Source organism: Oncorhynchus tshawytscha, linkage group LG18, assembly GCF_018296145.1.
Source record: "Oncorhynchus tshawytscha isolate Ot180627B linkage group LG18, Otsh_v2.0, whole genome shotgun sequence".
Classification (NCBI taxonomy): domain Eukaryota; kingdom Metazoa; phylum Chordata; class Actinopteri; order Salmoniformes; family Salmonidae; genus Oncorhynchus; species Oncorhynchus tshawytscha.
Genome location: NC_056446.1, coordinates 9,518,694 through 9,545,528, shown reverse-complemented (window position 1 = coordinate 9,545,528; position 26,835 = coordinate 9,518,694). Strand labels below are relative to the sequence as shown.

Sequence of the window (26,835 nt, the reverse complement as noted above, 5' to 3'; positions counted from 1 at the left end):
TGATAAACTTGGGTAGCTCATATGCCCATCTTAAATAGCCAAAGTGTTTAGTCTTAATAATTGGTCAGGACTAATGTCTAGGCTAATAAAGCCAACGCGAATGCCTGTTTTACAAACGTTACGACATGGATGGGCATTCACAAAACTGCATTGCGAGCCAACGCTGTAGGCTATGCTATTCTGATTCTGCGGGGATAGGAGGGGGGCAGCGATTTCTGTCTCGCCTAAGGAGGCAGAGCGGCCTGGGCAGGGCTTACACAGTCACACACACACACACACACACACACACACACACACACACACACACACACACACACACACACACACACAGTCAAAGGGTGGTAGGGTATACTGTATAACCTTGAACACTAACATTGATATGTTCTTCCCCAACTCCTCACCTTGTGTGGGGCTTTTGTCTACAAATGGAATTATTTCGATCTGTCCCAATAATAGAAAGAACACACATACATTACTCACAAAGATTCCAGAAGCTGTCATGATTTTTCTTATTATTTACAGTAATGCAATTTTCTGTAATCTGATCAATTTATTTGAGGATCTAAACTTGCTGCTTCTTGTTTACAAATACAATCTTTGGTCAAAGGAAATATTGGATATTTTATGTAAGATGTCTTTGTCTTCAGAAGCAACATCCCTCATTGATTAGAGCAATTTGTTGAGACTTTGATAGCAGTCACAAAATATAATATTTCAATGTCTTGCACATTTGGATAATGGAGTTATGAGCTGGCTGCTGTGGAAAAGGTTTTAGAATAAAAAAATGAACATGCTACACACACCCTAACACACACAGACACACACACACAGAGAGAGACACACACACACAGCTTTGTAATGCTATCCTTGTGGGGACCAAATTGATTCCCTTCCAAAATGATTTTCCCTAACCCTTATTTTCCTTAACCCTAAACCTAACCTTAACTCCTAACCCTAAAACTATACCTACCCCTAACTCCTAACCCTAATTGTAACCCTAAACCTAACCTTAGCTCCTAACCCTAAAACTATACCTAACCCTATCTCTTATCCCTAATTGTAACCCTATCCCTAAACCTAACCCCTAAGCCTAAAATAGCATTTTTCCTTGTGGGGTTTGGCAAAATGTCCCCACTTGTCTGATTTTTCCCCCCCCCCTTGTTTTACTATCCTGGTACCCACAAGGATAATTTCTGGTACCCACAAGGATAATTAAACACACACACACCTTTCTTTCCCCACACACCTCACCATATGTACCTTGTTTCTCCCTGCTTCACCAGGTGAGGGTGCTGTTTTCCAAAGGCCCCTTCATCTCCATCTTCGCCAGCGACCCCCACATCATCATCAAGGCCATCAACCAGAACCTGAACAGCGTACTCAGGGACTCCAACATCAACGGCCATGACTACATGAGGAACATCGTCCACCTGCCCGTCTTCCTCAACAGCCGGGGGTTGAGTAGCGCCAGGAAGATGTGTGTGGCAGCGCCTGCTAACGGAGACACCAGCAACTCAGACGGTAATCCGTACCACTCAGACGGTAAAAATGGACTTGCACAGCCACACATGACTCGCACACGCGCTCATTCACATTCATCCAGACACTGAACACATACAGCCACCTCCAAAACCCAAATGACTCCCATTGCACACAACTGTAGCTCCCAAATCGGGACTATGACTGAATGTGTCAAGTGATTGATCTGTTATTAGCTCTGATTTCTCATCTACATCTTTCCTGTATCTGTCTGTAGGCTGGCATGAGGAGCTGGACAGGAAGCTATCCCAGCACAGCATCGGAGAGATGACAAAGTTTGGCAGCAAGACCACCCTAAACCGCAGGGTAAGAGAGAGAAGAGTATGTGTGTGTGTCAAATCCAAATCTAATTTTATTTGTCACGTACACAGTTTACAGCAGGGATAAAAGGTACAGTGAAATGCTTGTCTCCTAGCTGCCTCAACATTGCAGTTCAATAATATCAATAATTACAATAGTAAAAGAAGAGGTAGTATGCATAGTAACAGCCTTCTATGTACACAATATGGTATACAGTATAGATGATGAATGTGCTATAAGTATGACTGTACAAATATAAAGTAGTGTCTTGGTCGCGCAGATGAATTAATAGTATATAATAGAGCAGCTGTGTGTGTGTGTGTGTGTGTGTGTATAGGTTGAATGTTTGGAGAGGTGCTCTAAGGTGCAAATAGTCTCAAAGGTGCAGGTCGTGTGCAGTGAGACAGCAAGGGTTAGTATTTTGGGGTTGACATTTAGTCTTGAGATATTCCAGATCGGGAGAACAAAAAGTCGTAAGGTTTGTACAATACCACAGTCACACCATTGTGTTGTTGATGATGAAGCAAACTCCTCCTCCTTTACTTTTCCTGGATAATTCCTTTCGACCTGTCCGTGCAATGTAGGGAAAACTCAGCAGTCTGGATAGCTGGATTCAGCACGGAATCCGAGAGTCATGTTTCAGTCAGGTGTATTACGTTACTGTCTGTGTCCCGTTGATGGGAAATCCTTGCCCTGAGTTTGTCTACCTTATTGTCCAGAGACTGTGCATTTGCTAGTAGAATACTAGGAAGCGGTGGATGATTTCCCCTCCTTAGTCTGACTAGAACGGCCAGCTCTCCTTCCTCGCCTCCGTTGTTGTCTTTTTGTTAGGGCTACCAGAATGAATGGGACTGCTTCTGGAGAACAAAACAAAAAGAAAGTGTATGGTTCTGGAAAGTCAATATTTCTGGTGAGTAACCGCCATTCTGATGTCCAGAAGTGCATGTCTGTCATAGAAATCACAGAAACGTCCTGAGCAAATAAAGTAAAAAATGACGCGAGAGTAAACAACTTGGAGCTAGCATCAGGGTGACCGTTTCTGCTGGTGCACTTCTTGCCGTGCGTGTTTGTGTGTGTGTGGCCTGGTGGATTCCCGAAGAGGACTAGCATATGGGTCAACACAGCCACTAATAGTATCATCAAAAGCCTTCAGATCGGGCATGTTTAAATTAATCTAATAACCACACATCTATCTACACATGGAAATTCAGTCATGTGCAGGTACTTTGATTCTATTCCCTTTGTAGTGCACTTTTTTTTACCAGACATTTTGTTTTCTGGTCATAAGTAGTGCACTATAAAGGAGATAGGGTGCCATTTGGGATGCATCCAGGACCAATCCCATAGCTCTTTCCTCTGGTCTGAAAAAAAGCTCCCACGGCAGGGATTGGGGACATTGCCCTTTGTAGGGTGCCATCTTTCAGATGGGGTGTTGAATGGGAGTCCTGAATCTCTGTGGTCAATAAAGATCAGATTGATGATCACCATCATACCAGGTCATTTAATGCTTAAAAACAAATGGATGAATAAGATATTAGGCTACAGAAGTGCCATTTCTTACCGATCTCTACAGTTTCCGTCCAAAAACAAATCCTGTGAAATGATGTCAGCATACACACTTAAGGAGTTAGTGGCTAGCTAAAGTGGCTAGCTTGGCTAAATAACTAGCTACGTCGGTCGCGGTGCACATTACCAGAATGGCACATCGATGAACCACCAAAGGCACGCCCCATTTCTGTTCGAATTTTGAGAAGGGGGCCGAGTTGGACCTTTTTTCGTCCCCAAAGTCGACTTTAAAACAAAGTTAATATATGGTTTCTCTGTCTGTGTATAGGACACATACCGGCGCAGGCAGATGCAGAGGACGGTGACGCGGCAGATGTCCTTTGACCTGAGCAAGCTGCTGGTGACAGAGGACTGGTTCAGTGACATCAGTCCCCAGACCATGCGGAGGCTGCTCAACATAGTCTCTGTCACAGGTGGGTCACACACGCACACACAGTCAGACACAAACACACACAGTCATGCAGGCAGACAGACGCGTGCGCGCACACACACACAGTAGCTACCCCCATGTTTGTCACTGGGTTTACTACATAAACCACAATTGGCCATGTAGAAAATGATTAATGGACAGATGATTGTGAATAATATATTGTGGAGGAAACACTGTTTGTTTTCTCCAGGATGACTGGCACAATGCTGTTCTGTTTGTCTACAGGTCGTCTGCTAAGGGCCAATCAGATCACGTTCAACTGGGATCGTTTGGCGTCGTGGATCAACCTTACTGAGACGTGGCCCTACAGGACCTCCTGGCTCATCCTATTCCTGGAGGAGACCGACGGCATTCCCGACCAGGCCGCCCTCAAGACCATCTATGAGAGGTAATGTTGTCCTTTTAAAACTACACCCAAGACCATCTAGGAAAGGTAGTGTACTGTAGTCCCCCTCTACCCCCTAACACTAGGTCACCCTCAAGACCATCTACCAGAGGTACTGTGTTGTAGGTCCCCAACCCCCTCTCCAAATCCCCCCAAAACTAAGATCTTCTTGAAACACATGTCTTAAGTTGCATGAGTGAGGGTTTTGTTTTAAATGAGAAAGATCTGTTTTGAAAATGTGCAATAAGGTTTTGTTTAATTGGTTGAATCATCATTAGAATTGCGTCCAATTGGTTGGATTATTGTAGTTTCATTTCAATTACCCATCAGACAAAAGCGTAGTCACTGCAAAATTACATTTAGTGTTTTACATTTTTTTAAACGGTGCTCCCGAGAATAAATAATGATGTACAGTTGAAGTCGGAAGTTTACATACACCTTATCCAAATACATTTAAATTACGTTTTTCACAATTCCTGACATTTTAATCCTAGTAAAAATTCCCTGTTTTAGGTCAGTTAGATCCACATTAAGAATGTGGAATGTCAGAATAATAGTAGAGAGAATGATTTATTTCAGCTGTTATTTCTTTCATCACATTCCCAGTGGGTCAGAAGTTGACATACACTCAATTAGTATTTGGTAGCATTGCCTTTAAATTGTTTAACTTGGGTCAAACGTTTCGGGTAGCCTTCCACAAGCTTCCCACAATAAGTTGGGTGAATTTTGGCCCATTCCTCCTGACAGAGCTGGTGTAACTGAGTCAGGTTTCTAGGCCTCTTTGCTCACACATGCTTTTTCAGTTCTGCCCACAAATTTTCTATGGGATTGAGGTCATGGCTTTGTGATGGCCACTCCAATACCTTGACTTTGTTGTCCTTAAGCCATTTTGCCACAACTTTGGAAGTATGCTTGGAGTCATTGTCCATTTGGAAGACCCATTTGCGACCAAGCTTTAACTTCCTGACTGATGTCTTGAGATGTTGCTTCAATATATCCACATCATTTTCCCATCCTCATGATGCCATCTATTTTGTGAAGTGCAGCAGTCCCTCCTGCAGCAAAGCAGCACCCCCACAACATGGTGCTGCCACCGCCGTACTTCACGGTTGGAATGGTGTTCTTCAGCTTGCAAGCCTTCCCCTTTTTCCTCCAAACATATCGATGGTCATTATGGCCAAACGGTTTTATTTTTGTTTCATCAGACCAGAGGACATTTCTCCAAAAAGTATGATCTTTGTCCCCATGTGCATTTGCAAACCGTAGTCTGGCTTTTTTTATGGCAGTTTTGGAGCAGTAGCTTCTTCCTTGCTGAGCGGCCTTTCAGGTTATGTCGATATAGGACTTGTTTTACTGTGGATATAGATACTTTTGTACCTGTTTCCTCCAGCATCTTCATAAGGTCCTTTGCTGTTGTTCTGGGATTGATTTGCGCACCAAAGTACACTTTTCGCACCAAAGTACATTAATCTCTAGGAGACAGTCTCCTTCCTGATTGGTAGGATGGGTGCTTGGTCCCATGGTGTTTATACTTGCGTGCTATTGTTTGTACATATGAATGTGGTACCTTCAGGCGTTTGGAAATTGCTCCCAAGGATGAACCAGACTTGTGGAGTTCTACAAAAAAAAATTCTGAGGTCTTGGCTGATTTCTTTTGATTTTCCCATGATGTCAAGCAAAGAGGCACTGAGTTTGAAGGTAAGCCTTGAAATACATCCACAGGTACACCTCCAACTGACTCAAATGATGTCAATTAGCCTATCAGAAGCTTCTAAACCATGACATCATTTTCTGGAATTTTCCAAGCTGTTTAAAGGCTCAGTCAACTTAGTGTATGTAAACTTCTGACCCACTGGAATTGTGATACACTGATTTATAAGTGAAATAATCTGTCTGTAAATAATTGTTGAAAAAATGTGCTTGTGTCATGCACAAAGTAGATGTCCTAACCAACTTGTCAAAACTATAGTTTGTTAACAAGAAATTTGTGGAGTGGTTGAAAAACAAGTTTTAATGACTCCAACCTAAGTGTATGTAAACTTCCGACTTCAACTGTATATTCCATTAAAAAAATGTTACCCAGAATGATTCAAACTTCCTTCATTGTCATTTGAAATATTATTTTATGTCTGTCTTATCCATGAAGCTCACAGAATTCTTATTTTTTCTTATTTTTAATGATATTATTTTCCTTATTGCAATTTAATTTCCTGTAACCTCCTTCCCGTACCTACATGTTTTGGATAAAGATATATTTTATGTTGTATCTAAGTCTTTTGTGGGTAAGCTACATAAAAGTGTGCCAGACAAAAGAAGCAGCCTTTCAGTTTAGAAGAGCTATAGTTCTTTCCTCATCTGTAATGGCTTTTTCAATGATTATCTCTGGTGTTTTTAGGATCTCCAAAAACATTCCCACCACTAAAGATGTGGAGCCCCTGTTGGAGATTGACGGGGATGTGCGTAGCTTCGAGGTGTTCCTCTCCTCCCGTACCCCGGTCCTCAACTCGCGCGACATGAAAACTTTCCTGCCCTGCACCGTCAACCTCGACCCCAAACTACGAGAGATCATCGCAGGTGAGTGAGAGTCATAGAGGTACTATAGTTTGTTTCAAGTTTTATGTACTTATTAGTTGATTTACAACATCTGAGTTTTGTAAAAACTTTTTCTGTCAGCGTCCCTCTTTCCCTCTCTCGCTCTCTGACGTGCATGCCGCAGGTGAAGGGGAGCCTAGCTAACTGTGTCTGTGTGCCAAATCATTTGAGTTCCACACAATTGTTTGTAGACATGACGTAGGCAACCTGAATACAGCAGTTGACTTTTGGATGATTTCTGAAAGAGACTGGAAGAGTTCAATTACTTTTTTTTTACAACTTTGAATTTCACATTTCTCTTTGCCTGTATCTCTCCCTCTTCTCCCCCCCAGATGTGCGTGCTGCCAGAGAGCAGATGAGCATCGGAGCAGTGACCTATCCTAGTCTGCCCTTGCAGGAGGCCGCTCCCCGCCCTACCTCCGTCTACAGCCAGCAGTCAGGCATGTCCGCCTACTCCCCCTCCTTCAACGGGCCCTTCAACCCGCCAGGGGTGGTGTCCCCACCGCCACACAGCAGCTACTACAGTGGCATAGCTGGCCCCCAGCACCCCTTCTACAACAGGGTGAGTGTATAGGGAAGAACACCACCATGTCGTCAACATCATGGTCCTTTCATTTCCAGGACTCTGAGAAGGGCCTGGTTCCAAACGGAATGACCAAAGCTTCAGTTGTAGACTCTGACTCAAGGCCTATATCGTGTCCAGTGTTTCCCCTGCTGCTAAATCGTCGCCGAGTTACTTGTGGAAGAATGGTGTCGCATCCCCCCTATAGAGTTCCAGACACTTGTAGAATCTATGCCAAGGTGCATTGAAGCTATTCTCGCTCGTGTGGGTCCAACGCCCTATTAAGACACTATATGCTGGTGTTTCCTTTATTTTGGCAGTTACGTGTATGCGTACACTAAAATGCAGTAACGTTACGCTAGCTATATCATTTTTGGGGTTAATATAGATTTGGCTGGTGATGTCATTGACATCAAGAGATGCTATTGAACTGTCCTTGATTTCCAGATGCGTTTCAAAGAATAAGAATGAATTAAATGTTCATGCATGTTGGAGTAGAATGTCCTGTAGCCCTTTACACTCATACCCAGATTTGGGCACTGATAAGTAGGGCCCTATGAAATCAATTGTATTATTTGCTTGATGCTGTTTAGTTTTTCCCAACTAGTTTTTTTATCCGTTTAGTTTTTCCTGGTTTCCGTTTTCCCCTGTATATTCCGTTTTTTGCTCTTTTTATAGATAAACAACAAAATTGGGTGTTCTAAGTCCACAAAAAAGGCTTAAACCACATCAGAAGGCCACTTTTGAGGCCTGGGAAAAATTATAGAATTTTGGGTGCATCTACCCTTTAATTCTAATGCCACCTAGCAAGAGGCTGTTTATCTATGTTTTTGTAGCGCACATGTGTTGGTAGCGTTTGCAAATCAAATACCCACTGGATTAATAATCATGATATCATTCTGCCAGGTAAGCATAGGATACTTTGTAGTTAACATTTAAATTGAGAAGATTTTAGGGAAATAGGCTACACAAAGTGGTAGATGTGCGCAACACAGATGGGGAATTCTTGTTGCTTTATCAGAAAGTTGCAGGAAATACGAATCACTTGATGCATTCTGTTCATGTCTTATGATAAACTCTGGAAAATGAATTAATTATAAATTCATTTAGTTTATATCCTACTAAGTTCAAAACCATTTTTAATATTGTTGAATTCAGTTTTAATGTCTGGATTCATGATTCTGTCCGCGTTTTCCGCATCACGGAATTTACAGGGCTTTAGATAAGTGCCTTAATTGGAATGCAGCTGCACAGTAACATGCGATATTTGACTGACAGCCATTCTGAACTTGAGCACCGCATACGACAATAAGTTGCCCCCATCCCTCTCGCTAATTGGGCAACTTGCTAATTATTTGTTGTCTGAGTGAGGGGAAATGCTGTAAATTAAGAGGACACGTGATGGCCTCTGCAACAAAGCAAAGGGCTTCGAACCTCAACCCATGACTTTGTCTGCATTTCCCACCACCCTTCCAATCATTTTTATGTTATTGTCCCCCTTCTCACTTTGCGGACACTTTTGGTATATCATTTACAGAGCTGTCATGTTATTTATAGTTTTGTAATGTTTCAGTTATCTTTAATGTAACATACACACGGTGCCTACAGGAAGTATTCATACCCCTTGACTTATTCCACATTTTGTTGTGTTACAACCTGATTTCAAAATAAATTAAGTATATGTATTTTCTCTCATCCATCTACACACAGTACCCCAATAATGACAAAGTGAAAACATATTTTTAGAAATTTTGCAAATGTATTGAAAATTAAATACAGAAATATCCCTGAGTAATACATGTTAGAATCACTATTGGCAGCGATAACAGCTCTACGTCTTTTTGGGTAAGTCTTGTGGCGCAGTGGTCTAAGACACTGCATCGCTGTCCTAGCTGTGCCACTAGGCGATTCTGGGTTCGAGTACAGGCTCTGTCGCAGCCGTCCATGACCGGGAGAACCATGGGCGGCACACAATTGGCCCAGCGTCCTCCAGGTTAGGGGAGGGTCGGGTCGGCAAGGATGTCCTAATCCAGGGTTAAGTGGGCATTGTGTCAAGAAGCAGTGCTGCTTGGTTGAGTTGTGTTTCACAGGACGCACGGCTCTCGACCTTCACCTCTCCCTAGTCTGTACGGGAGTCGCAGCGATGAGACGAGTGTAACTACCAATTGGATACCACAAAATTTGAGAAAAGGGAGTAAAAGTAACAAAAGGGCTTTTCACACCTGGATTTGACTATATTTGCACATTATTCTTTTTAAAAAAATATTCAAGCTCTGTCAAGTTGTTGAGCATTTTCAAGTCTTGCCATAGATTTTCGAGACGATTTTAAGTCCAATCTGTAACTAGGCCGAACATTCGATGTTGTCCTTGTAAGCAACTTCAGTTTATATTTGGTCTTGTGTTTTAGGTTATTGTCCTGTCGAGTGGTGAATTTGTTTCCCAGTGTCTGTTGGAAAGCAGACTGAACAAGGTTTTCCGCTATGATTTTGCCTGGGCTCAGCTCTGATCTGTATCTTTTTATCCTAAAAAAAACTCTCTAGTCCTTGCTGATGACAAGCATACCCATGCAGCCATCCATGCAGCCACCACCATGCTTGAAAATATGAAGTGTGGTACTCAAGTGATGTGTTGTGTTGAATTTGCCCTAAACGTAACGCTTTATATTTAGGGCATAAAGTTTATTTTTTTAATTTTTTTTTACATTATTACTTTAGTGCCTTGATGCAAACATGTAATATTTTTAAGCAATGGATGAGTCTGCCTCAGTTTTACTTTAGTGCCATAATGCAAACAGAATGCATGTTTTGGAATAGTTTTATTCTGTACAGTCTTCCTTTTCACTCTGTCAGTCAGGTTAGTATTGTGGAGTAACTACAATGTTGTTGATCCATTCTCAGTTTTCTCCAATCAGAGCCATTAAACTCTGTAACTGTTTTAAAGTCACCATTGGCCTCATGGTGAAATCCGTGAGCAGTTTCCTTCTTCTCCGGCAACTGAGTTAGGAAGGACGCCTGTATCTTTGTAGTGGCTGGGTGTATTGATACAACATCCAAAGTGTAATTAATAATTTCACCATGCTCAAAGGGATATTCAGTGTCTGCTTTTTCATTTTTTTTACCCATCTACCAATAGGTGCCCTTCTTTGCGAGGCATTGGAAAATCTCCCTGGTCTTTGCAGTTGAACCTGTGTTTGAAATGTTTGTATGTGTGGGGTACAGAAATTTGGTAGTCATTAAAAAATCATGTTGAACACTATTATTGCACACAGACTCCATATAAACTTGTTTTAAGCGCATTTTTACTCCTTAACCAATTTAGGCTTGCCATGACAATGTGGTTGAATACTTATTGACTCAAGACATTTCAGCTTTTTCATTTTTTATTAATTTGTAAAAAAAATAATTGAAAAACATAAATCCACTTTGAGATTGTGCTGTATTGTGTGGGCCCAAAATCCAGTTTGTAAAACAACAAAATTTCGAAAACGTCAAGGGGTGTGTATACTTTCTGAAGTGTATTAGACTGGCTGGGAATGTATTTAATTTGCCTGTTTTAATTTAATTCTATTTGCCTCAGTCTGTTTCTCATATCTCATCATCAGACACCTTTTAAGTGTTGTTTTCATTTTATTTTACCCCATGTTAAACGTGTTTCCTATCTCCCTGGTATTCCCCCCCTCCCTCTAGCCATATTTCCCCCATCATGTTTACCAGCTGCCACGTCAGTACATGGGCACTTTCCCTGTTCATGCACCTCCACCACGTCCATTCCCACTTAAAAGTGGCTTTCACCGGGATCCGAGCAGTGGACACGTAAGTATTAGACTTAGCCAGTACGTCATAGTGCATAGATAGAAGTAGTGCATCTAGAATGGCATCTCTGGATGTATAAACATGTACATTTTAATTAGCTTCTACATGCTTGTTTGAACCTTCTGATTCAGATTGGTTAAACATCAGAACATTCTGATCGGATTCTACATTTCACACTTTTGTCATTTAGCATACGCTCTTATCCATAGCGACTTACAGTTAGTGCATTCATCTTAAGATAGCTAGGTAAAGACGACAACACATCACTGTCATGGGAAGTACATTTGTCCTCAATAAAGAAGTTATGAGCAAAGTCAGTGCCCATAGATTCTAAGAGAGAAGTTAATTTCACAAGAAACACATCCCTCTGTTACAAAAACATGCTGCTCTTTCTTCGTCATACACCCCCCCGCCCCCCACAAACACAGAAACACAATGACCTTGCTACCTCAGCATCAAACTGCCCTAAAAACCACTGAACCCTGCAGATATCAAACACATTTTTCTCATCCTCATGATGAAGACATGCCTCCTTTCTCTCGCTCCACTCTCTTTCTTTGTATTTCTGTCTCTCTCTCTGCTCTTTCTTTGTATTTCTCTCTCAATCCACTCTCTTTTTCTCTATTTCCTGTCTTGAAGATGTCTGCCTCCTTAATGTTTTTTCTCCACTACAACGATGATGTTTGTCAGCTGTATGTCTTCCTAATGTTCTCTACCCACATCCATCCCTGATGAACACCTGCTGTATGCCACTCCCTCCTCACCTTTCCCTCTCTCTTTCCACCTCTCATTCTCTCTCCTCCTCTCCAAGCCGTTAAATGTACCGTCTTTGAAAAAGAAGCAGGTACTGAAATCATCTGATTTTTGTCCCTAACTCTGGCTTTTTACTCCCTTTGCTAATGCTGCCCTCCTACTACCTAGACCGACAAACTAACCCCTTCCGAGAAGTGATCTGACCACAGTCCTAGCATGCACCTTTGGAACTCTAGCCTACTCTCTCAAATGGGAACCGGGAGTTACAGGCGTGCTACACTGGACGAGTAACTGTTTCAGAGCACGAGACGCTCCCATTCATGTCAATGAAACCTGGGCGTAGGCGGCACGGCACCGCGAGAAGCTTGTGTTGCTCGGTGTAAATTTACGCCCTGGTTCTACTTTCAAGAATTTGACATGCCGCTCACGCCCAAGAACACTTGATAAAGTGTCTCGCATTCTTCTCATGCCTGCAAAAGCTACGCTTCCAGTGTTGCAGCTAAAATGGACTGTTATTGCGACGCTCTAGCTCTCTTGTTAGGATACTAACTGATGTAGATACTGAACACTACAAGGCTGCTGACTAGTGAAATATTTGATCTGCTCATAGTGCTTCTGTCCTTAATATTGCAATACTGCTTAAGGCCTATTTTCAATGACACGTTTTGGAACCTTGTAAGATACATGTTTGATTTAGTCACTTGTACAGTCTCTATAAGCATTTCAAACATTAGCTGAAGTCCTCTCCTTACCACAAACCCTTACACACTCCCACCTCCCCCACCTCATCAAAGTCGACATGTCCTATGAAGACAGCCCTTCTACTCAGTCAGTGGCATTCCCTGTGGTTTCATGAAGATCTGAAACTAACCCGTTTGAATAAATAATAGTCATGCACCATTTTATTGCTGTGTGCATTCTATCCAAACTAGCATCACAGCAATCTAGCACTAGATGTGTATCACTTACCTGTAATATTTTCTCCATTCGTCTTTGGTGAGGTGTGTGGTGTCATATCTAACTCAAAGAAATAGAATCACTAGAACGGACATCCTCATTCAAGTCAATTCAATGGTCTGAGGGGATATCCTTTATTGTGATTCTATTTCTATGGTGTAACTCTTGCGTTAGTGAGTAACCTAGTAGTAGTAAATACTTTACAGATAACAGGAAGTGATGTCATTTCCTCCTCACAGATAACATCCAAGGTGTTTTACCATACAGTATTCTCTCATCCACTCACTGACAATGTTTGGTCTGGGCCTAATGCCGTGACAACCTCTAATAACCCATAGTCGACATCCCATTGCCATACTGTACCATGCTATATTCACCCTAGGATAACGCCACTCTCATCAACAACCCATTATAGATCAGATATTATATTTCTCTCATACTGTACCTACTCATGGTTTATGTGGCCTACGTTCTCTTCATGTTGCTCTCCCCTATACCATGCCTTTATACCTTTGCAGGTTTGAATGGAGTTTCAGCATGGAACTCTTATTTTATGTGATTCTATGTTATTCCATTTTTACCCAGACTGGCAGAGCATACTACAATAGTGAGATACATAATAACTTGAAAGGGGAGAAATTGTATTCGGAATTCTAACGTCCATCAAATAGCTATTCACCCAGGTTTTGTCCTTCAGCTGTACCTGTCATTGACAATGTGTTCTGGACCTGGTTGTGTGTGTGTGTGTCAGGGTTCTGCCTCTGTGGTGTCGGCCACCCCGGGCATCCTCCTGAGCTCCATGAACACAGACGCAGTGTGTGAGCGTGTCAAACAGATCGAGGGCATCGACCAGAGCATGCTGGTCCAGTACACAGCCACCATCAAGAAGGTGAGTGAGTGAGGTGAGTGAGGTGAGTGAGGTGAGTGAGTTGAGTGAGTGAGTGAGAATTTCTGACATCTCTCCATTGCTTCTCTCCCTCAGGCTAATGTAAACGGCAGAGTTCTGACCCAGTGCAACATCGATGAACTGAAGAATGAGATGAAAATGAACTTTGGAGACTGGCAGCTCTTCAGAGGAACGGTGAGTACTTTGGCTCTAACTTTGCTCTTACCTGTTTCTTTTTATTGTGTACAGTGCCTTGCGAAAGTATTCGGCCCCCTTGAACTTTGCGACCTTTTGCCACATTTCAGGCTTCAAACATAAAGATATAAAACTGTAACATTTCAGGCTTCAAACATAAAGATATAAAACTGTATTTTTTTTTGAAGAATCAACAACAAGTGGGACACAATCATGAAGTGGAACGACATTTATTGGATATTTCAAACTTTTTTACAAATCAAATCAAAAACTGAAAAATTGGGCGTGCAAAATTATTCAGCCCCCTTAAGTTAATACTTTGTAGCGCCACCTTTTGCTGCGATTACAGCTGTAAGTCGCTTGGGATATGTCTCTATCAGTTTTGCACATCGAGAGACTGAAATTTTTTCCCATTCCTCCTTGCAAAACAGCTCGAGCTCAGTGAGGTTGGATGGAGAGCATTTGTGAACAGCAGTTTTCAGTTCTTTCCACAGATTCTCGATTGGATTCAGGTCTGGACTTTGACTTGCCCATTCTAACACCTGGATATGTTTATTTTTGAACCATTCCATTGTAGATTTTGCTTTATGTTTTGGATCATTGTCTTGTTGGAAGACAAATCTCCGTCCCAGTCTCAGGTCTTTTGTAGACTCCATCAGGTTTTCTTCCAGAATGGTCCTATATTTGGCTCCATCCATCTTCCCATCAATTTTAACCATCTTCCCTGTCCCTGCTGAAGGAAAGCAGGCCCAAACCATGATGCTGCCACCACCATGTTTGACAGTGGGGATGGTGTGTTCAGGGTGATGAGCTGTGTTGCTTTTACGCCAAACATAACGTTTTGCATTGTTGCCAAAAAGTTCCATTTTGGTTTCATCTGACCAGAGCACCTTCTTCCACATGTTTGGTGCGTCTCCCAGGTGGCTTGTGGCAAACTTTAAACAACACTTTTATGAATATCTTTAAGAAATGGCTTTCTTCTTGCCACTCTTCCATAAAGGCCAGATTTGTGCAATATACGACTGATTGTTGTCCTATGGACAGAGTCTCCCACCTCAGCTGTAGATCTCTGCAGTTCATCCAGAGTGATCATGGGCCTCTTGGCTGCATCTCTGATCAGTCTTCTCCTTGTATGAGCTGAAAGTTTACAGGGACGGCCAGGTCTTGGTAGATTTGCAGTGGTCTGATACTCCTTTCATTTCAATATTATCGCTTGCACAGTGCTCCTTGGGATGTTTAAAGCTTGGGAAATCTTTTTGTATCCAAATCCGGCTTTAAACTTCTTCACAACAGTATCTCGGACCTGCCTGGTGTGTTCCTTGTTCTTCATGATGCTCTCTGCGCTTTTAACGGACCTCTGAGACTATCACAGTGCAGGTGCATTTATACGGAGACTTGATTACACACAGGTGGATTGTATTTATCATCATTAGTCATTTAGGTCAACATTGGATCATTCAGAGATCCTTACTGAACTTCTGGAGACTGTTCGCTGCACTGAAAGTAAAGGGGCTGAATAATTTTGCACGCCCAATTTTTCAGTTTTTGATTTGTTAAAAAAGTTTGAAATATCCAATAAATGTCGTTCCACTTCATGATTGTGTCCCACTTGTTGTTGATTCTTCACAAAAAAATACAGTTTTATATCTTTGTTTGAAGCCTGAAATGTGGCAAAAGGTCGCAAAGTTCAAGGGGGCCGAATACTTTCGCAAGGCACTGTAGTGTATTTTACCATCAGCTTTAACAGTGGACACTGCTGTTACAGTATGGTTCTTAACTCAGTACGGTGTCTATCCACTCTGCCCAAAATGCGCTTTGGTGATGAAATTTCACGTCCTTATGTTATAAAATACATTTTTACTAAGACAAATAGTATTCATGTTCTGAATCGTTCAGTGGGGTCTTTCTCTAACAAATCATTAACATTATATCCAAAGAGTTGGATTTCGTACCTAATACATCCTATGATAAGCACCGAGCTCTGTTGACATAGCTGTGCATGTTTCTCGTAAACAACTTTTGTCACTTTTACATTTTGTGGTCGTTGTCTTCAAAGTTGTTTCTGCGGATCACAAAACGCAAAATTAGCATGACACGAGCTGAATTAAATGTAAAAGGCTTTGAAAATAAAAGCTTATACAGATGTAGGATCTTAATTTGAGCCAGTTTGCTACAGAAGGAACATAATCCTGCAGCAACAGGAAATGTGAATTATTATGTGGATCATAGTTCATGTACATTTTTTGTAGGGGTTAATACATTATTTGTTAGGGCAAATCAAGTCTGACATTTTAAAGTGGAAATTACAAACTTTAGAAGTCTTTTTAAACCTTGAGTACACTACAAGATTGCATTTCCGTCTGTGCAGGAAAATAGTCAGCAACAAAAGAGATCAAATTAAGATCTTACATCTGTAAATTCAGTGCTCCATTGACATTTCACAGCGATACGTTTGTTTTTGTGAGAAATATTTGAAAAATAACAGGAATTTCCAATTACAAATGAAAAGCATATGCTAAAATATGAAAATATTACATGTCATGTTTCAAAATCAATATACATCTTACCTCTATATTGTTTAAAATTCAATAAAAAAGATAACAAGTTCAACAGGAAAGTGAGCCTGTCAGGTAGCCTGTATAGCCTTAATTTTTGCACAGAATCCAGCCTAGCTGACATGATGCAATTTTCCAGATTTTTGACCACACTTGTTCTCTGGCCTCCATTGATTTAGTCACCATAATGCTGGCCTATTCTACAAGGGTAAAATCTCTAATAATTTTTTAACAGATTACTATAGACACATGAGGTTTGGTTTTCTTAAAGGGTTATAATTTTACCCATTGGTCAAAATATGTGTTTTTGATTGGACACCCTAAACCCAGTCATCTGTAGTCCTCCTACATCTTCTTCTTCTAGGTGTTGGAGATGCGTCACGTGGAGAGCCAGGTGCTTCATGAGGAGGCTCCCAGCGAGATGGGCAGCAGTGTGACGGGCCACGGGGAACCAAGGCGCCAGGTCGCCCCGCCCCAAGCTGGCGCCGCCAACCTCGATGCCAACTCACCAATGTACAGCTTCAACCTGAGCTTTGAGGAGCTAAGCAACGTGGGACTGGATGAGCCTCCCAGGAACAGCAACAACACATGGATGGTGAGTGACTGGTGGTATTTTCCATTGTAGAGAGGTCTATATTGCATCATTATATTACATTGACAGAAAGACTGGTATTGAATAACTATATGTACAGAACCATAATTTAAGTCGTTGACCTGTATGAAAACCAAATGATAGCCAATTTGCCTTCATGTACACTACTGGTCAAAAGTTTTAGAACACCTACTCATCATGGGTTTTTCTTTTCTTTTTAGTATTTTCTACATTGTAGAATAATAGTGAAGACATCGAAACTATGACATAACACATATGGAATCATGTAATAACCAAATAAGTGTTAAACAAATCAAAATATATTTGAGATTCTTCAAATAGCCACCCTTTGCCTTGTTTACAGCTTTGCACACTCTTGGCATTCTCTCAACCAGCTTCACCTGGAATGCTTTTCCAACAGTCTTGAAGGAGTTTTCACATATGCTGAGCACATTTTGGCTGCTTTTCCTTCACTATGCAGTCCGACTCATCCCAAACCAACTCAATTCGGTGGAGGCCAGGTCATCTGGTGCAGCACTCCATCACTCTCCTTCTTGGTCGAATAGCCCTTACACAGCCTGGAGGTGTGTTGGGTCATTGTCCTGTTGAAAAACAAATGTCCCACTAAACCCAAACCAGATGGGATGGATGGCGTATCGCTGCAGAATGCTGTGGTAGCCGTGCTGGTTAAATATGCCTTGAATTCTAAATAAATCACAGACTGTGTCACCAGCAAAGCACTGTCACACCATAACACCTCATCCTCCATGCTTTACGGTGGGAAATACACATGCGGAGATCATCTGTTCACCCACACCGCATCTCACAAAGACACGGCGGTTGGAACCAAAAATCTCAAATTTGGACCAAAGGACAAATTTCCACCAGTCTAATGTCCATTGCTCATGTTTCTTGGCCCAAGAAAGGCCTTATCTTCTTATTGGTGTCCTTTAGTAGTGGTTTCTTTGCAGCAATTCGATCATGAAGGCCTGATTCACGCAGTCTCCTCTGAACAGTTGATGTTGAGATATGTCTGTTGCTTTAACTTTGTAAAGCATTTGGACTGCAATTTCTGAGGCTGGTAACTCTAATGAACGTATCCTCTGCAGCAGAGGTAACTCTGGGTCTTCCATTCCTTTGGCGGTCATCATGAGAGCCAGTTTCATTATAGCGCTTGATGGTTTTTGCGACTGCACTTGAAGAAACTTTCAAAGTTATTGAAATGTTCCATATTGACTGACCTTCATGTCTTAAAGTAATGATGGACTGTTGTTTCTCTTTGCTTATTTGAGCTGTTCTTACCATAATATGGACTTGGTCTTTTACCAAATAGGGCTATCTTCTGTATACCCGCACTACCTTGTCACAACACAACTGATTGGCTCAAATGCATTAAGAAGGAAAGAAATTCCACAAACTAACTTTTAAGAAGGCACACCTGTTAATTGAAATGCATTCCAGGTGACTACCTCATGAAGCTGGTTGAGAGAATGCCAAGAGTGTGCAAAGCTGTCATCAAGGCAAAGGGTGGCTATTTGAAGAATCTCAAATATATTTGGATTTGTTTTAACACTTATTTGGTTACTACATGATTCCATATATGTTATTTCATAGCTTTGATGTCTTCACTATTATTCTACAATGTAGAAAATAGTACAAAATAAAGAAAAACCCTTGAATGAGTTGGTGTTATAAAACTTTTGAACAGTGGTGTATACTTAGACCACAGATCTAGGCCCTCCTCAGTCTTTCAATGTCTTACTCTATAAAATTTAATGTTTCATAACCTCTCCTCTCCCCAGGCCCCTACCCACCGCACCCCCAGCATGTCCAGCCTCAACTCCCCGGAGTCATCCAACGACATCGTCAAGCTGACGGAAAAGCAGCAATCCGAGTACCGCAATGCCTATCAGGAGTACATCGCCCAGATGGCCACGCTGGAGGTGGGCGGAGGCGGGGGAGAGAAGCCCGTCCAGCCCCACCCCAACCAGTTCATGACCTCCTCCGGCTCCGAAGATAAGACCAAGGACAAGGCTACCGCCAAGAGGAGCACCGCCAAGCCCCCCGCTGTAGACGCCCCAGACTTCACCAACGCTGAAGCCCCCCTGGACCCCATCACAGAGGAAGATGAGAAGCAGGACCCCCATGGCTCCTCCAAAACCTTGCTGGGCCGCAAGGCTTCCGGACCCAGCGACAGGGGGAGCAGCCTGTTTCTGGGAGCCACCGATCTCAAGTTGAAGACCACCGGCGGGCTGCGTTACCAGAAGCTGACCAGCGATGACGAGGATTCAGAGAACTCCGACACTCCTCTCCTGGGCGACGGGAAGAAGCTTGGTGAAACCAAAGCATCCTCCTGCAGCAGCTCCCTGGCCCTGGTTAAGGGGCAAGAATATCTCTCCGATGCCATGCTGGATAAGAAGGATTCGTCGGACTCTGGCATGCGGTCCAATGAGAGCTCCCCCAACCACTCTCTGCAGGACGAGGAGGCCGACCTTTCCCAGCTGGAAAGGGCCAACCTCATCGACCTGGACCAAGAGGAGAGCCAGAGCCTGGCAGCCAGGAAGATGGGACTGCCCAGCAGCCTGAGTGGCCTCCAGGACCCAGCCGTGGCCCGCATGTCCATCTGCTCCGAGGACCAGTGCAGCCTGCTGGCCAGCAGCCCCGAAGAGAGCTGGCCCTCATCCAAGAGCTACAACCTGAACCGCACGCCCAGCAACACCACCCTCAACAACAACACCAACGCCCAGCAGCAGCGTTGCCCAGGGCAGTGTGCTCCGGTAGGGTCGACCGACACTACCTGCTCCACTCCTACCTCCTCCTCCACCAGCGAGATCATCATCTCCCCGGGTTCTGGCACCACCAAGTCCGGGCCGCAGAACGAGAACGTGCGCGTGGTGCACCTGAAGCGGGGGCTGAACCCCGGGGATCCCCCAGAGATCACCAGCGTGTCCTCCGACACCGTCACCTTCGGAGAGGAGCGCGAGAGCATCCTGTGAGCCTCCCCGCCAACGCCGTACCCAGGAGGGAGACCCCTGGAGAGCACTCAGTCAGTAGATCTTTGGTGTGGTAGTCTGAACAACGCATGAGTAGCAAGGTACAGTAGCTAGCTAAATGGGTAGATAAATGAAGATTTTAGGGCTATATGTTCCTAGTTGTGTACTATGTAGATAGCATCGTTAAACCGGCCTGATTTTGTGCGCTCACATTCTGTTTTACTTCAGTGAAATAAAAGGCACAACGGTCTGTCTGGTTTCACGAGGCTACTATGTACTGTAGAGGCAGCGTACTGATGTTGTATTGTGTATTTTTATCATCTGAAGTGAAGTGACCCATACTATCTTGGTAGTTAGTTACTTACAGTATAATTGACAACTATTTGTGAATTCTCCTGCACTAGAGCAAGCATTTTAAGCTTGAGTGCCAGTCTGTTTGTGCTATCAGGCCAACTTCTTGTCACTCATTGTCATGCCAAGGGATTTGACAATGAGCAATGGAGTTGGCAAGAGCACAAATCTATCCGGGACCAGTCTAGGAGCATGTGCCAACAGTATTATTCTTAGCTGCTGCTCCCTGTGTGTGTCAACTAGTGATGTATGGAGCTTGTGGGTTCTGTACAATAGAAGATCGATGAAGAATAAATGCAAATGAACACGTGAGCCAATTGAACAAAAGTGTGTGTAGGATCTGTCTTTGCCGTGTCCCAGCAAATGTCATGGAGGAGACTCAACTGAACTGTTCTGCAATGTTGCTATAGCCACAGGACTTTTAACTATGTTTGCATCCCAAATGGCACCCTATTCCCTATAAAGTGCACCACATTTGACCAGCGCTATGGGGCCCTTCTTACAACACTAACAAACATTTGAGGATAAAAGGGAGGGGACGTTGACACTAATAATAGACAAGTGTTTTAAGAAAAAATGTAGAACGAGAAAGTAGTATGTTCAGGAAAGTTATTGCTCTCCAGAAAAATTCCGTTGCATTCACCATGTGATAAATTGGGACTGTATGTACGCTTCTTTGTAATGAACAGTGGTTGTAAAATCATTTTGGTTTATTAAATGTCATGGTCTGTCTCGTCCCGTAACACTAGTACTATGTATCCAATGCCATTGAAATGTACATCTGATAAGCATATGGCATCGGATTCACAAATCTGGCTACAGATTATGATCCGTGCCATGCATATGCAAATTAGTTTGACGTCTGCAAGTGTCAGAGTGCCCTCCAATGTGTAGCATGCACTGTGATGTTCTATGGTGTATTTTACCCAGTCTGATGATAACCGTGTCGGAGGAAAAAAATAGGGGATTCGATCTATAAAGGAAAATAAGTGAATTTTGCCATCAGACATTAATCGGACTGTAAAAAATAAAATCTGGATGTTGGCCGTATACAGAGTCTGACCTCGTTTGTTCCCACGTAGGCGTGTTGGAAATTATATGTATGGACCAGTATGTTCTCATAGCAGTTTCTTCTTAACGTCCACCAGGAGGCGTGCTCCACCCATGCAAAAATAGTAGTAAAGCATCTTAATATGTAATAATATAATATGCAATTTTATCCAAAGTAACTTACAGTCATGGGGCATAAGTTATTTATGTATGGGTTGTCCCGGGAATCAAACCCACTTCCCTGGCATTGAAAGCATCATGAGCTACAGAACCACCAGTGACTAGATGGGCACCAGCCCACCATCCTGGAAAACTGGATATGATTAGTAACTGCAATACATTGAGTCTTGTTATGTGGTCTTCCTAATGATAGTCTGAATCTTTCAGATACATTTAAAAGCAAGTTAAATGGAATGCAGTTCCACCATCCTTCGACGTAAGAGAAGGTCCAGTGACAATGTTGAAAATTGTCAGTTGTTGGAAATCTGTATATTTACACCACTTACAAAGTTCCAATATAATCCCTCATAAAACATAATATGGATATTAACATAATTGTACAGTATAAGGAATCTAATTTATTATTGTATAAAAGTGCAATTTACAACATTCCTCATTATATTCTCTGCAACCAATCTGATACTATACAGGCATGATTTTTGTCTTAACATTTATATACAGTGAGTGTCCATTAGTCCGTCTGTAAGAAACAGCAAACATTTAGAGAGTTCTCCTGTGTTTCATGCGCCACCTGCCCAGGAAAAGGCAGAATCCTGTCGTCGAAAGATGCCTCGTTTCAATACTATCTTTCCAGTCAGTTAATCTGTCCTTGTTTCCATTGTTGGTGAGATATCATTCTTCCGTTGAAAGAAAAAAATAAAAGGCCAGTAGATAAATAAAAACTATAAAACACATACTTGTATCTCCTTTTAGGAAAAAATATAAACTTAAGTCAAGAGGAAATCCAGCCAGCCAGTGGAGGTGAACATGGGGTCCTGTTTAAAACACACCTGTAATAGACTGGGGAGAGAAAAGAGGGTAACATTTAGAGAGAAGCCAGGCTAAAGGACAGACAGGGAACTGGACAGTCAGACTGGCGCCTGAGAGGAAGCCACAGTTCTTTTTCTACTTTAACCAAACACTGAAATACTGGTGGAAGTCTGTCCCAAATGGCACCCTTTTCCCTATGTAGCACACTACTTTTAAACAGGGCCCATAGGGCACTACTTAAGGAAATAGGGTGCCATTTGGGACTCACAGGCTGAAATACTGGGCAATCCCTGAGTACCAGATGGAGGCGTCGACACAGTCGGAGAAATAAGTAACATCCTGACAACCTCTAAGTACAACGTGGGAATAGATCTACACTTGCTATAATGATGCTGGCTGGCGCCTGCTTTTACTTACAGACAATTATCTACAGACCAGTAGTTTTCAGAACCCACACAACCACAGACTGGAGTAGCCATCCAGTCTATTATGTAGCCAGAGCCTATGATATCATGATACAGGTGGGTTAATCAGTGGTGTCAAATGTCAGTCAAGTCAACAATATAACAGTCCATGGACTACCCTTTTCAAAGTGTAACTGATGCCAAGTCTTTATGTCCTTAAAGTTGACCCATTTGAGCGCACCTTTTCTTTTACCTCTCAGCAAAATTACTTTTCCATATGGAAATGGATGCAATAATGGCAGTATTAAAGGAAATACTTACCCAGTCAGAGGGAGAGTTTAGCTGTCATCAGTCTCTTTGGGGAGCTGGTCATTTGACTGAAAACACACAAGACAACCACTGTTCAATATCACTGTTTACAGATCGAGGCTACTGGCATTGCTGAGTTAGAACAGTGGCTGTGGTCTAGTTTCTATTCATTCACCACCAAGCTGTAACTTGTACAATAGCCAACAGTGGCACTTAATCAAAAGTAAAAGATTTAGTACTTTTTTACAGATTTATGTGAAGCAGAATATAAGGCTGCTTTGGAAATAATCTAATAAATATTTGAATATAAGCCTGTAAGCCTTTAACTAAAGTAAGCATATATAACATATTACATAGACTACATGAATACTGTACATGTCATAGGAGGTAGGCTACATCAAAATATAGGAACTCCAATTGAACACGCTAGTTTCTGTGTAGCCTACTATGTTTATGTTAGGCTATTTATTTTTCTGAACCATTCCAAAACAGAAGTTCCCTCATTGGAACAAAAAATGAAGTTATTCTATATTATTCGTAATTTTACCTGAAAGGTGAGGAGGCTGATGTCGGAGTTGATGGTTGCTAAGGGGTTCCTGGGTGATGCTGGCTGTCCCGGTCGCTGCTGCTGATGTTGGCAGCTGGAGATGATTGAGCTAGAGTCCAGTGCAATCTGAAGGTCTAATATATAGTCTATAACATGCTGCAATATCTCAATTTTACTAACGTTCTTGTTCTGCGGGAGGCTGGGCACGAGTTCTTTCAGCTTGGTGTAGCAGTCGTTCATATTGTACAGCAGACTCAGAGGATCATCCATCGGGCTTTTGCTCCGGGCGATGCCGAGGGCATGTTCAGACGAGTTGGTGATGTTGTTTCTCATAGACCGCACAGGACTTATTGCTTTCATGATGACAGTTGTGTGCGATAAGATATTACGCATGAAAGAAGCAGATATCCTTTCCCAGACTTCGCTAAATACAATCAGTGCAGTGCGCACGCTGTCAAGTCCTTTTATAAGCCTTGTGCACGGGGCTGGTCGCGCCTCAGGTCGAACTGCTCGTAGATTGGCTTCCTGGAAGTGTCACTCACTGTCCAAAGCAATGGAATTGGTTCAAATGGAGCACATATTTCCACCCCGCCCATATTTTCCGCATTCTTGAGCAAGTTAAGTGAAGGCGCGCACTGGAGTGACGTTCTTCTCTGTTCGTGTGAAAGTCTATTTTGAAGTCATCTGAGTCTGTAGGCTACTTCTGACTGTGGGCCTATAGGTGATCTAAAGGCACATCAGTGTGCCAAATGTAGACTACCTCCTAATTACGCAGAGCCAATTAGGTTACTCGCCAGAGATGTTCACCCCAATAACCATGTATTAGCCTACAGTTCCACGTTCCAGCTATTGATAGCCTATATTGGCCTTTTTTCCATAGAGGGAAATTGCACATTATTTCGTTTCGTGACCCTAGCTCATCTGGAGTGAGTTAACTTTACCATGCGTTAAAGCTGTGCGCAGTTTCCCCCATTTCTTACCCACTGGACCAAGTTGAACCCAATCTCATGATTGCTTGGCACCATAGAGCTCAACGCACTCACACTGCAGTAGCTGTAGCGAGTTGCCTGGCTTCGCCGCAAGCTCCCACTTCTACCGACTGCCTGGCGCCAGCGCTGTGACGGCATCCCATTCACAGCAGCACTTGAAGCCAGGCAGGCGCCGCTCTGGCGGCTGCTATGACGACGGGAGCTGTCAGTCAGCGCGCGGGCTCTCAGCTGACTTGAGATGGAGCTCTCACAGTGCCTGGAGTGCCTGGAGCCACACACCTGCACTGGTGGTTTGAGTTTCTCAACACAACTGAACTACTGTTTTCTATCTGTTTACTGTCTTAATTCACTAGCTGTACTAGATGCCAAGGGCTTGTTGTGAGAAAATAGTACAGCGTCCCAACTGGCACCCTATTTCCAACACAGTGCACTTCTTTTGATCAGATCCCTAATGGCACTGGTCAGAAGTGGTGCACTATAGGGAATAGGCTGCCTTTTGGGATAGAGCTGATATCTCATGCGTCCAGTAGTTTTCAGCTACAGGTTTATGTGCTACTTAAACGCCCTACAACAAAGCTTTCTTAGTGTCCAACAATCATTCTGTGCCCTTAACCTTGTTCTGAACACCCTCAAAACAAAGGTTGTGTGGTTTGGTAAGAAGAGTGCCCCTCTCCCCACAGGTGTGATTACATCCTCTGAGGCTTTAGCGCTTGAGGTAGTCACCTCATACAAGTACTTGGGAGTATGGCTAGATGGTACACTGTCCTTCTCTCAGCACATATCAAAGCTGCAGGCTAAAGTTAAATCTAGACTTGGTTTCCTCTATCATAATCGCTCCTCTTTCATCCCAGCTGCAAAACTAACCCTGATTCAGATGACCATCCTACCCATGCTATATTACGGAGACGTAATTTATAGATCCGCAGGTAAGGGTGCTCTCGAGCGGCTAGATGTTCTTTACCATTCGGCCATCAGATTTGCCACCAAAGCTCCTTATAGGATACATAACTGCACTATACTCCTCTGTAAGCTGATCATCTCTGTATAACCGTCGCAAGACCCACTGGTTGATGCTTATTTATAAAACCCTCTTAAGCCTCACTCCCCCTATCTGAGATATCTACTGCAGCCCTCATCCTCCACATACAACACCCGTTCTGCCAGTCACATTCTGTTAAAGGTCAGTTTTATCTCAATCTCTTAATTCAAAGACTCAATCATGGACACTTACTGACAGTTGTGGCTGCTTTGTGTAATGTATTGTTGTCTCTACCTTCTTTGCCCTTTGTGCTGTTGTCTGTGCCAAATAATGTTTGTTCCCTGTTTTGTGCTGCTACCATGTTGTGCTGCTACCATGTTGTGCTGCTGACATGTTTGTGTTGCTGCCATGCTATGTTGTTGTCTAGGTCTCTCTTTATGTAGTGTTGTGTTGTCTCTCTTGTCATGATTGTGTGTTTTGTCCTATATTTGATTTGATTTATTTTTACTTTTAATCCCATCCCCCGTCCCCGCAGGAGGCCTTTTGCCTTTGGTAGGCTCTCATTGTAAATAAGAATTTGTTCTTAACTGACTTGCCTAGTTAAAAAAAGTTTAAATAAAATAAAAAATACTGTATAGGTCTGTGTCAAAGTAATTTAAGTACTTTTCAGGAGTATTTAAGACAATGGAAAATGGACATTCAAAATAGAGATAAGCAGTGTAAAACACAGTCATTGATCAGCAACGGTTAAGATCAATATGAAAATGGGTCACTGACTCCAAGCATTCTGTACTTCTGGTCAGAAGTAGAGTACTATACAGGAATAGAGTGCCATTTGAGATGTACAGAACCCTCATTATGCATTTTCCATGGTCACTCTTCTCTTCCCAAGTTGCTGGATACAGTAGCATGTACGCACATTCCCTGTTTCAAATTGATGATGCAAACAACCTGCACAAATAAACCGTAGACTCTTAATAAGGTAAGGGGAAAAAGAGCACATTGATGTTTTCATGATATTCAACTGGGGAGGAAGAAGACCTGGAGTAGTTGTGAAAATATTACGGCTTTCCAGCATTCATAAGAGAGTGAATGTGTT

The 26,835-nt window shown here is 42.6% G+C and overlaps 1 protein-coding gene and 1 long non-coding RNA gene across 6 annotated transcripts in view; one reads left to right on the top strand and one right to left on the bottom strand.

The window, feature by feature from the left end:
- The window catches only part of kidins220b (kinase D-interacting substrate 220b), a 42,261-nt gene extending 20,743 nt beyond the window's left edge, over positions 1 to 21,518 (top strand). Inside the window, exons 20-31 of one of the 5 annotated variants that reach the window (XM_024377741.2) lie at positions 1,284 to 1,521; positions 1,757 to 1,845; positions 3,674 to 3,818; positions 4,061 to 4,223; positions 6,616 to 6,794; positions 7,145 to 7,374; positions 11,061 to 11,186; positions 11,998 to 12,030; positions 13,648 to 13,785; positions 13,879 to 13,977; positions 16,897 to 17,127; positions 18,927 to 21,518. In XM_024377741.2, the coding sequence (XP_024233509.1) occupies positions 1,284 to 1,521; positions 1,757 to 1,845; positions 3,674 to 3,818; positions 4,061 to 4,223; positions 6,616 to 6,794; positions 7,145 to 7,374; positions 11,061 to 11,186; positions 11,998 to 12,030; positions 13,648 to 13,785; positions 13,879 to 13,977; positions 16,897 to 17,127; positions 18,927 to 20,120 (2,865 nt within the window). In that variant the 3' untranslated portion in view covers positions 20,121 to 21,518. Of the gene's footprint in view, positions 1 to 1,283; positions 1,543 to 1,756; positions 1,846 to 3,673; positions 3,819 to 4,060; positions 4,224 to 6,615; positions 6,795 to 7,144; positions 7,375 to 11,060; positions 11,187 to 11,997; positions 12,031 to 13,647; positions 13,786 to 13,878; positions 13,978 to 16,896; positions 17,128 to 18,926 lie in introns of all 5 variants that reach the window. The other 4 variants (XM_024377740.2, XM_024377743.2, XM_024377745.2 and 1 more) reach the window with 4 other exon arrangements.
- Positions 21,519 to 22,076: 558 nt separating this feature from the next.
- On the bottom strand, positions 22,077 to 24,224 carry LOC112217450. Its single transcript, XR_002948470.2, has 3 exons — positions 23,769 to 24,224; positions 23,234 to 23,289; positions 22,077 to 22,538 (listed from the first exon to the last, which is right to left on the bottom strand). It is a non-coding gene; the product is annotated as an uncharacterized LOC112217450 (long non-coding RNA).
- Between the last annotated feature and the right edge of the window lie 2,611 nt (positions 24,225 to 26,835).